Source organism: Atta cephalotes (assembly GCF_000143395.1).
Source record: "Atta cephalotes unplaced genomic scaffold scaffold00017, whole genome shotgun sequence".
Taxonomy (NCBI): Eukaryota; Metazoa; Arthropoda; class Insecta; order Hymenoptera; family Formicidae; genus Atta; species Atta cephalotes.
The window spans coordinates 5,243,811-5,255,683 of record NW_012130081.1 but is presented as its reverse complement, the minus strand read 5'-3'; the positions used below and the strand labels follow the sequence as shown (position 1 = coordinate 5,255,683).

Below are 11,873 nucleotides of genomic sequence, written 5' to 3'. Positions count from 1 at the left end.
GAGAGAGAGAGAGGGTTCGAGATGATTTTATCAGATTTACACCCCCTCCTCGATTGACGATCCACCTCCTCCCCCTGTTCTCGTTCTCGTCCCCGTTCGCGCCCTTTCCGTCCGCGTCCTCGCCATGCTTGGCTGCCGATACGACGGCTACGATTGCTTGTTTTCCACCCGTTTACCATTTGATTAAGTTCCACTCGTATGCTCCGTTGGGGTACACTTCGCTAACAGAGAAAAGCCGCATCGAGTGGGGTCTGTCATGCAAATATAAATAACGAACTTATCGCGGCAAATAAATAGTACCTAAACTTTAATAAACAGATTTTCTTTTCGCCAAAAGTACACAGGTAATTCCATTTTCACTGAGAAATGGGAATTTTGGCATCATCCTTATGGCCGGTAAAACTCTTCAAAGTGTATATGAAATATTTCTGATTTATAAACACCTTTGTCTTTATCAGATTTATTAAGAATTTATTAATTAATATGCAATTGAACATTAATTTATTTAAAATTGGTAAATTAGATTTTTGGAAGATTTTTGTTGTACATCCATGATATGTGTGCGATAATGTGATAAAATAACCAACTCGTTTTCTTCTTTAAATAACGACGAGGAATGCACAATTCACATGTAAATGCAACTTGCAAAAAGGATACAAATTTCCTGGTAATGCACGACATAATTCACACATCACAAAGGGTTACGAAAGAGGCGCGTCTCGCTTGTAATAACCACTCCGCGGCGATACGTAAAATTACAAATGCGTATATATATTCCGTTCGGATCCATTTACGCGTTTAAATGCAATTCAACAAAAATTCGCGTAGTGGTATAGAATTACGCGATGATCGCGCGCGTTTGTGCAATTTTCACACATACATACATGCGCATACGCACACGTAAAACGCGCGTGTCCAGGGCATAATTGTGCAAGCACGCTAATTAACGTCGCGAGCAACTGACAACCGAAATTTGTTACCGAAACGCGCGCATCGATAAGAGGAGAGGAAGGCAAAAAATCAATTAGGCGTAGAGTGCATAATGGATGCGGATGAAACGCCGTACGCGTATAGTCCAAGGTTAAGGAGCCTAAGATTCCCTCGAGAAACAGGCTACCTATCCCGCGGCCCATTTGCTGCCGAGTGAGCAGCCCTTACGTATCTTCCGGGAGGAAGTGCGCAAGTTCTAGGCTCAATTTATTATTAAATCGCCGCTCTACACCAGCCTGAGATTCTCGTTCACCAAGGTCGTGAAGAGAGAAGTTGGCGCCATGCGATCTCAGCAGAGCACTATCCATCTTCTATTTATATGTATACATATATATATATATAACTTAACTGATCAAATAATAATATTTCTCTACAGGGGAGTAAGTACTCGCACAGGGATTTACGCGCTAGATACGCCCGGTATAACATGCACGCTTTATGAAATTGTAACAATCGCGTCCGACTCCTCTTTAATACGCGACTTGAACCGAAGAGTTCTTCGTATCTTCATAATTGACATGTATACATCGTATTCTGAATACATAAATCTTATTAAAGATACCATAAACTTTAAATTAATTAAAATTGTAATTTGTAGTTTTACCAATAGCACACTTAAACTACGTATATATCTGTTATAATTTAAAGTTGTATAATTTTAAATTGTAGTTTTTAGTTTTGCGATTACACTGTGAAGAACAACCTAAGGTTGAGATCAAAACGTTTGTCGATTCTAATTTTTAATTATGTTAATATAATTTTGAATTTGTTGTACAAACACTTAATTTAGCTCACAGTCTTCTTTCTTACTTTATTTGAATTTTAATTTGCTAAGTTTTTATATTTAATTAAATTTTTATATTTAATTAAAATTGTTACGTACATGAAATTCCTAAAGAAAACGGCCTATATATTTATTCTAAAAAAATTACATTGGGAGTAAAATGTAACTGGATTTCATCGCAAGCCCTATATTGAGAAGAATTAATTATCTCTTTACGCGCATCCATCTTGTTCGTTCTCAATACGTTTCGAATTCGTTCGCGCGGTTCATTGATTCTGGCGCGGAGTATCGTGAAAATATTTTTTATTCGATTTGCTCGCGATTTCACGAAGGCTTACATTCAAAAATATTACCGCGAGCACAGTAGGACCACGAACAGAAGATCCGTCTGATATAATCCGCGACAGAGACCGCCTCGTTAATTACAGCACTGATGAATGATTCGTTAATTAGGGTGGGATCGCGCTACAAGTTTCAAAGGAAGATACGATAAAGCCTATTGTGTATGATCGCCTATTCGCGAACGATATGGATGTTTCGACGTTGGGAACAAATGCTCGTGATGAGCGATGGCGGCGGCAGTATGGATCACGGATCGTAATTGCGTTGAATACAATTCCCTCCGATTTCATTCGACACTGCTTCGTCTACGAAGTAGCAAATCCTTGATTAAAAAGTCACACAAGAAGACGTGACTGACATAAGACTCCAAACGGAATTACAATATAAATAGATATATATATATAAAACACACACACATTAGTATGTCACACTTCTAATATGTATCAATTTTAAAAAACTTGTTATAACTATATCAGTTCTATATTATTTTTTCATAAAATTTTTCAGTTTATCTAAAAATTTGTGTATCAAAAAACATTTTTACAATAATAATAATTTTCTTTGGAATACACATCGAGACCAAGTTATTGCTGTAAACATGGAATCGTTCAGATATATAAACAGATTCATCGTTCCATCTATCAAGCCAATAATATAACGAAGCCAGCTAGCGGATTTAGTCGAACGCTTTGAAAGCCAATAAATCGTTGTTGGGTCATCCTGACGACGCTTTATAAGACACAGTGTTAACAATAGATTTCATCGTGTTGCAATTGCACACATGTATGGGAAAGAGAGAAATTAAAAATCGGATTGAAATAGGTAATATGCAAAAGGAATATATATATATATATAAAAGAATATTTCTTAACATTCTCTCCGAGTCGATGTAATAAACATAACTTGAAAATTTATCCTATCCATCTACTTCTTTTCTATTTATTTTTCCTCATTAATATCCGATAATTTATTTTTCGCCATTTGTCCTTTTGTTTTTATTTTTCTGTGTAAAGCATAACGTGATGATCGTGTTCAACATACAGATTGCAAACCGCTTTGGGCGCACTTTCGCTAGCGAACGCGATCGACTTCTCTTTCTTCGCTGCGCTCCTAACTACCCTCGATGTAACGATACACGACGAAACGTATCGTATTACGAGCGATCGTTAACGGCATAAAGAGTTTATATTTGAGAATGGCACTTACTGGGCGCGCAAGCAGAGGTAGAATAATAATCAATACAAGCAAGCGGTATAACACGTCATTGAAGATACGGAGGGAAAATTTTAACGGAAATGCCCAATAAAGATAACTCGAGCGTCTCGTATTAAAAATTTATACAGGCCTAATGAAATAAATGGTAAAAAAAAAGAAACGTATTCTTTAAAAAGAATTTTTATTATTGCGATAAGAGTTGCAAATAAATTAATATTTCTGCACGTAACAAATTATAGTATCAAATCCTTGAATAAATTTAAATCAAATTTTCCAATAGGGAAATCATAAAAAGGAATTTTTATTATCATGATATTGAATTTTAGAAAATATAAAACCGGTAATTTAAAAATCTATAAAGCAAACAAATAAGAAAATTTATTTTCCAATTAGTTTCCAATTAATTTGTCTTGTTGCGTAGAAATTTATTTCGTGGCTTCATTATAAATATGTATACATATGTGTGTGTGTGTGTGTGTGTGTGTGTGTGTGTGTGTGTGTGTGTGTGTGTGTATATAACAGCATGAATAAAAATTATTAATTATTTCTTTTAAAAATCTTTTTTCAATTACTTTATAAGTAATAAAATTAATTAATTAATCTTTAATACACACCTTTGAGTCATTCATATCCTGTGGATTTCTTTGTTTTACATATAACAATATTATATACAACAATTATATATGACAATTTATAATAAATAAACAACTTTATAAATACTTTCTAAAGATGTCAAAATATACGTTAAAAATGCTTAATAATTTTTATATATTTGTAAAAGTGAAAATTAATTCAGGACCAAAAGGCCCATCGTGTGCAGTAAGGATACCAAAAACTAAGGTGTGTATTTAAGAGTTAGATTAAAAATGAAAATATTATTACATACGAAATCAAAAGGCTGCACAAAATAGAAAACTGGAAATTAAATATGAACGCTTAATATAATTGTTACAAATATAATTGTTAAATCCGAAAGATCATCAACCACAGGAGAGAAACAGAAATCAAAGGCAAGTCACCGCGAGTCAAATGCTTGATGACCTAGAGAGATTCGAGAGAGCGTGTTAAAAGGAGGTACCGCTGAGAAAAGTTCTTGAGTGCCTATCTACGTAGAGAGTAAAACTCGTAAACCTAGTCAGCCACGTTGAGTGTTCGCGGCAGTCTAAGATGTAAGACCTGCAGAATTAGACAATAAATGGTGGTGGATCTCTCCATCGAAAGAGATCCGAGTGTTTGGTGTTTATACCTGCTCCTTCAGAGAAGGGTCTCTGAATGCTTACAAAACAGACGGTTGTCAGATTTCCTTTATCTTTTCCGGGGCATTTGTGTGTACTCGGGCCGTCATTTCTCCTCTCCCGTTAGCCGCGCGAAGCCTTCTTGAGAATACCTCGATATCTCGTCTCGATGCTGGGAGAATCATCTGGGGAAGAGACGTACCAAAGATCGCGTGTCGTTGAGGAATTCTCTTAGGAAGGGTCTTAATTCCTCCTTTACTTCAATCCCAAGCAGTCTTGTCGTCGTCATCGTTATATTGTTATGTCGTACCTATCGCCTAACGTGATTTCCTCCTAGTGATAAACGATTGACACATGTGGAATCGACTGTGGCATTAACTTATATAAGTGCGAATATCGTTGATATAAGAAGATAAAGTTAAAAAGGAGATCAATATCCAATCGATTCAGCGAATAAGAGTAGATTTCGTAAACCATCTCTTGCTTGAAGAACGAAAAGAGTTCCCATTTTATGACATATTTGCTGTCTATTTAATCGGACTCTATATATTTAGCTTCCCAAGACAATAATATCAAATTATAGAATTTTTTCAAGTATATGCACATGTTGATCGACATTATTACAAAATTTCTTAAAAAATTGTATTACATTATCTCAAGACGAAGAGTAGAGAATATTTTCGGATAAATTTGCAAAGTAAATGTAACCAATTATTAAACTGATGGTATCGCGAGATGGACATTAGAATAAATAAATTGTCATATCTACATCGTAAACGAGGCGAAAATGAGCATAAAGTGCTACTCATACGATGATACTCAAACAAAGTCAAATGCGCTTTCATGTGGCGAGCGCGTATCGAAATGAGATCAGATCGCTCGTCGCAGACGGACTACAACGGGGAAGCGAGGAAGAAACACGGGAAAGTACTAGGGCTTCCGAAGCCTCCTCGGCCCACATGCCTGACCAACCTGCCCTGGCCTGCTGATATCGGCCAGTCGACCGGCGGATACTGCTTGCCTATATTTCTGTTCACCACAAATCGGTTACTGTCGCATTAAGTTTCGACGCGTGCAGCTGCAACAATAGCGCTTAGCTGCGATCGGAAGTAACGAAAAAGAGAGAGAGAAAGACATAAGCAGCGAAACAATCAGGACAACCAACCGTGAAGACCCAAAGACAGATTTACCGATAAGCGATCTAAAGAAGATCCCGACCAAAACAAAGCCACTAAATTCGCAAAATTTCAGAAAAGTTTTATTATATAATTTTGTTTACATTGTTATATTGATGTCATATTTACATAATTTTTTAAAGAAACGAGTATTGGAAACTATGTTATAATTAAAAATAATTTTAACACATTGGATACCGACTCTAATTCGTTTGTCCCTCTATAGCAACGCCGGAATAAAATTTTCACACTGTGTTGGATTTGTATTAATAAAATATACGAATTATAAAATAGGTGAATTATGCAAAATTATGATATACATAGAACGTTTATTGCTTTAGAGACTATTACTTTAATATTAATTATATGTAGAAATGTTATTTTGCACGAGTTTTGTATATTTTGTGAATTTGGTAGCGACGGGTCAGCACCAATCACTGGTGATCGGCAAGGCGCCACTAAAAATTCAAGTGTTGCCGTTTACTAGTGACCAGCACAGCATTCAACGTGTTAATCAAGGTTTCCGCATAAAGCTGCTACTGAATTTGCCACCGGAAGGGTCCGCGACGCGCAGGTATGCTTCTCCCCTGGTCAACGCGACGATTTTCTCAAGAGCTTCTTGCTCTAAGCGGATTTTTGCTCTTAATAACCAGTCGAGCATTTATTCGTAGCACGTCCAGCTATTGTTGCGGTGCAAACACCGTTTCCAAATATATTCTATTCAGTGAAGAGCTTTGCTTTCTCCCGAGTGGTTGAGTAAATCTGAATGGTAATAGCCGTCGGCTACGAGCTCTGAGCGACGGCACTTATCCCGAACGTAACGATCCCGCATGCTCCAACTATACCTGCGACACACATAGACTTTATTCCTATATTTATACGTATATTTATTATTTTACGTGTGGCGACAGTTCATAAATTTCTTTTATAAACAAAGCTAAAGACTATACTTGATTTGTTCGTGATGTTCGGTGATTTCTTTTTTAGTCGCATATTAAACGAAACTCACAAACACTTGGCACGATCTATCTATACCAATTGATTCTTGATGTTTAATTATTTCTATTATTTCTCACGTTTGCATCATGTTATAATAATTTAATTATATTTAACTATTAAGAAAAACTATTATAAAATTATATTAATAATAAGATTATATTAATGTATAAATATATATAAATCTTTCATGTCTTAAAATATTCGATTAATAATTAAAAAAAATCAATCCAAATGAGAATTCTCAAGGTTTCCTGCATATAAATGTGTGAAAAAAATTTTTTTTAATTTCTCAGAAATTGAAAACTAATTGAAAACGAATTGAAAACTAGGTATCTTTTGCTTTCAATCATTTTTGATTTCGAGAAGTCATCTATGTCTCACATTTTAGTTAAGAAAAAAAATTTCACTCCGGATTAATCGAAACATTCTTAATTAAAATCAAAATAAAGTTTATCTGAAATTTATATAGCATTTACGAAACACAAAAATCTTTATTCAAAACAAAAGAATCTTGCTTCTCTCGTTTTGATTTTAATTATTATAATATTATTCGCAAATCCTTGGATCTATATTACATAGTATTTAATAATGATTATAAAACGACTTTTGTCATCTCTTGTTGTAGATTGATAGCAAGTCGATATCCAGTCGGCATCGGCGGCCTATTCTATCCATCGACACTGCAGCATCTCCATCAGCAGCAACAACAACAGCATCAGCATCATTCGCGGCTGGCCGCCGCGGCTTCGTCCGCCCTTAGCAATGCCGTGCAGGTTACCGGCCAATCACCGGACATTGTCGACGCCGACGGCATTCGTGGCGTTTTACTCGGCGGCGCCGGCTGGCCGTTTCCATGGAGGCCGGCGCACAGTTTGCAGACGCTCGAGCATCCCTCGCCAAGCGACGTGGTCGGCACCCTCAGCCGCGTCAGTCCCGCGTCCGCATCTTTTCCTCAGCGAGGTGAGTTCGATTCTCTTTCCTGCCTCTCGCCTACTCAAGCAGATCGAGACGGCTTATTAAGGATAATCCGAGGGAAAACGCGCGCCGCGGCGTGGTCGAAAGGAGATGTTAACATTGTTTCGCAACTGAGGTCTCGAACATTCGCCGAGTCAGACAAAAGTCTGAAGCTCTCTTTTTTGAAATTTTCTTATTAAGTGGAAACCAAAACATATAATTAAGAAACGAGATATTTTATGTCTGATGCATCCAAAATAGACTTTCCTTAATCGTTATTTAATCATTATTATTGTAATAATTAAATTATTCTAAAGAAAAGTAGAATATTTATCTATATCTGAAAAATAAATAAATCTCTGAGAAAAATAAATAAATAAATATTTTTGATTATATAAAAATTTTATTACTTCTCTCTGCTTGATAATAATATAAAACTTTCTCAGCTTGATCAACTCCAAAATTGTATGCTCTCGACCGAAGAAATTCCTAAAATATATTATACACAAGATGCACAAACTGATATTTCAAGAGGATTGAAACATGAATCGCTAACTCGTATAGATCGCGAAGAAAAGGCTAAGGAAAACGAAGGTTAACGCGGGGGATTTCTATAGATATACAGATATATTGTTTGTGTGCGCATTATAGACGCGTCGTGTATCTATGTGTATATCTTCGCGTATACAACTACGCGTAAGGCTTCCACGGCTTCCATCATGACAAACCAACGTCGATCGCCTTACCCAACGATCGTTTTGCTTCTGCCACCTTGCCTAAGCACTTAGGCAGTTACCATTCCCACCTATGAACATATTTGCGCAATTACCAGTTCCATTTTACAACAATAAATTTTTTAACAGTATATATGATAACAATAATAACAACTTATAGTGCTTAGTTGCGTTATTTTTGTTTTTATATAAATCTTGATCACGGCTGAAAATAAAATTTTTTTCAAAAGTAGCCATTTTTTCGAAAATAAGCGAATATTTAAAACAATTGTATAGAAAAAATGGGAAGAAAAAAAAAGAGAAAATATATTTAAGGCTACATACGAAATCAACAGATTTTTAATAAATCTTGTTTTAATGGTAATAATAATGATTCTCACTTTACGAACAAAAAAATTGAAAAGCACATATTTTTAAAAATATGTTCTGCTCGATTATATTTCCGATATAACAAATATCAAATTATTGATTATAAAAATGTATCGTATCTAGTTTCGTTTCAGCCGACTTTTTGTCTGTGCCACAACGATCATTTGTAGAGAGAAAGGATTAAACATTCTACACACATATTAATGACATTTTGTCGCTAAAAATAAAACGATCATATTTATCCTCGATTTTGCATACATGGAATATCGCGCACCAATTAATAAAGACATAATAATAGAAAAAATATTTGTAGGAAATGAATAAATTATTGCATGTTTTATTGTTTCCCTCACGTTCTCATTGCAAAAGACACACGACTGTATAACGGTATTTTATACAAATATGTAGGTATACATCGCAAATAATGTCATTGGATGATGCATTTGTATCGATAGCGGCATAGGGAATTCAATACGCAGCAATTATGTCAAAATGGATTAATAGAATATTAATTAGCATTCTATTAATTGATTAAATATTCAATACGGATAGAGAAATGTATAATGGCGATTTATCGGAACGCGCGTGAGAGAGAATTTGTAAATTCAAAGCGCTCTCACCGGACTGATTGACGTATACGGATCGCGTTTAAAAAGAAAAGCGATTAACGCGTTTACCTTTCTCTCGTTAACGATTTGATTATATCGATAAATATACATGATGTGTCTTCCATACTTTACACATATTACAAATATCATTATTTGTTATCGTTATACGATATCGCAATTCTCTGATCTTCGCGAATTTTTGCGCCATTAATCAGACTTATTCCGCGTTACTTGTTAAGAATAATCCCAGTTGAAGGATAATAATTCTCATAAATAAAAAGATCTTTGTTTCAGTAACTTGTAAAACAAAAGAGATAATTAACAGAAAAATATAACTCTACGAGGAGCTATCGATTCTAAGTAAAAAGTGTCCGGAAGCTTTTAATTGTGAGCAAAGATAATTGCATTGGAAGAGAAAAGTAATTATAATTTTCTTTGTTTAAAAAACTATATATATATATGTATATATAACAATTTCAAGAAAAAATTCGTATCTATTGATACGACGATATAATAATATTAATAATAATCGAATATTAATAATAAGCGAGAATAGTTAGTCGATAGGTTCCAGAACAACAAAAACACATGAAAAAAAAATAAATAAATTCGAAATAAATACATGTGTGAAAATCGCATATTTTTTTACATTGAAAAGCAGTTTATAAATAGAGAAGCTGTATAGTGATTGAAATCAACGTGTATCTTCCTCCAGACGAACTCGACGATGACAACGCCGATGATCGTCTACACCGCGCGAGGAGTCCATCAAGTGGAGACGAGGCGCACGATGATCTCGGTGAAGGTGACGACTGTGCGGATGCCGACGGTGAAGGCGAGTCGACGTCGACAAGTCTCCATGGCACTTCAGTGGGCGGTGGTGGTGGTGGTGGTGGTGGTGGTGGTGGTGGTGGTGGTGGTGGTGGTGGTGGTGGTGGTGGCGGTAGTAACGGCAATAGTAACGGTCAAAACAACGTGCAGGTTGGCGTAGACGGTCGCGAGTCGAATAGTATAAAGCGTAAGAAGAAGACTAGGACAGTGTTCTCTCGGTCGCAAGTGTTCCAACTAGAGAGCACGTTTGACATGAAACGCTACCTTTCATCGTCGGAGCGCGCCGGTCTCGCCGCTTCGCTCAGGCTGACAGAGACTCAAGTGAAAATATGGTTCCAGAATCGGCGGAACAAGTGGAAACGGCAGTTGGCCGCTGAACTGGAGGCGGCGAACATGGCCCATGCCACCCAGAGGCTAGTCAGGGTGCCGATTCTGTACCACGAAGCTTCAGCCAGCACCGGCGGAAGCGCCGGTGTGTCGGTAACGGCGCCGGGACCGCCGGGACCCCCGGTGCCGTCCTCGGTAGGTGCGACCTCCGCCCTGTCGCACTCGGTCGGCGTCGGAGTGGGCGTCGGTGTTGGTGTCGGCGTCGGCGTCGGCGTCGGCGTCGGCACCTCGTGCGCGCCCACCACGGCGCAGCCTATCTTCTACTCCCATCACCATCAACATCACCATCACCACCCGGCGGCGGCTCACGTGCAGGCGCATAGTCTCTTGTCCCACCAGGTGCACCCGCAACCGCCGCCCCCGCCTCCGCCGCCGCCCAACGGCCAACCACCGCGGACGTCCTCGCAATAACACCGTCCGACGACTTACGAGGGTAGCGTGCGGTTGCTGCGGGAGACGACGACCCTGAACAAGATGATCACCGTCAACGATGCGACGGTGACGCCTTCTCGGCTGGACCGCGCCGTCTGGCTGATCGATGTCGAGTGACATCGATCGCACGCGAACGCACGCACGATAATCGACACGGACTGATGGACCTTCGATCGTCCTGCGTCGACATCCCCTGATCGATCCCGCGATACCACGGACATGGACACGGTGTCCCCTCGGCGCGGCGCGGCGCAGCGGTAATTCGAGAGCGTTGGAATTTAAAAATGCTTTTCTAATGTGACGGATTCTGGACGATGTGGATAAATGTGAGTATGCGCGAGAAATGTAGAGTTTTGATTCGCTTTTATATCTCAATTATATAAGAAAAATTATCTCATACAGTTTAAATTGTACTCACGTTCTACTTTATTTTTAATTTTAAATGAGTGACACGTTCTAGCGATCATCATTTTATTGAAAACGTTTGTATAAATGTATAAGAATTTTCTCTCGTGATTGTGTATTCATAATTACTAGAGAAGTTAATCTAAAATACTCATAGATAAAAGAATATATAAAAATATTTTACTTATGCAAATTTTAATAATATATAATAGCAATAAACAAAAAATTATTATTAGAATATTATTTCCGTTAGAATATAAACTCAATAAGTTGAAACTCTACGTTTTCTGAGCATAATAGACTAATATTCATGTCTATTCACATCTTTGTTATTATCTAGAAAAGTATTATCTCTTGCAAATAATTTCGTAAAATTATTTTTGATGCTCGATAAAAAGATTTTTTTATATAAG

At 37.2% G+C, this 11,873-nt stretch overlaps 1 protein-coding gene across 1 annotated transcript in view; it reads left to right on the top strand.

The window, feature by feature from the left end:
* LOC105618660 (homeobox protein Hmx) overlaps positions 1 to 11,034 on the top strand; it is a 15,098-nt gene extending 4,064 nt beyond the window's left edge. Inside the window, exons 3-6 of the mRNA XM_012200188.1 lie at positions 6,159 to 6,315; positions 7,366 to 7,700; positions 10,121 to 10,275; positions 10,387 to 11,034. Coding sequence (XP_012055578.1) covers positions 6,159 to 6,315; positions 7,366 to 7,700; positions 10,121 to 10,275; positions 10,387 to 11,034 — 1,295 coding nt within the window. The remainder of the gene's footprint in view (positions 1 to 6,158; positions 6,316 to 7,365; positions 7,701 to 10,120; positions 10,276 to 10,386) is intronic.
* The last annotated feature ends 839 nt before the right edge of the window (positions 11,035 to 11,873 follow it).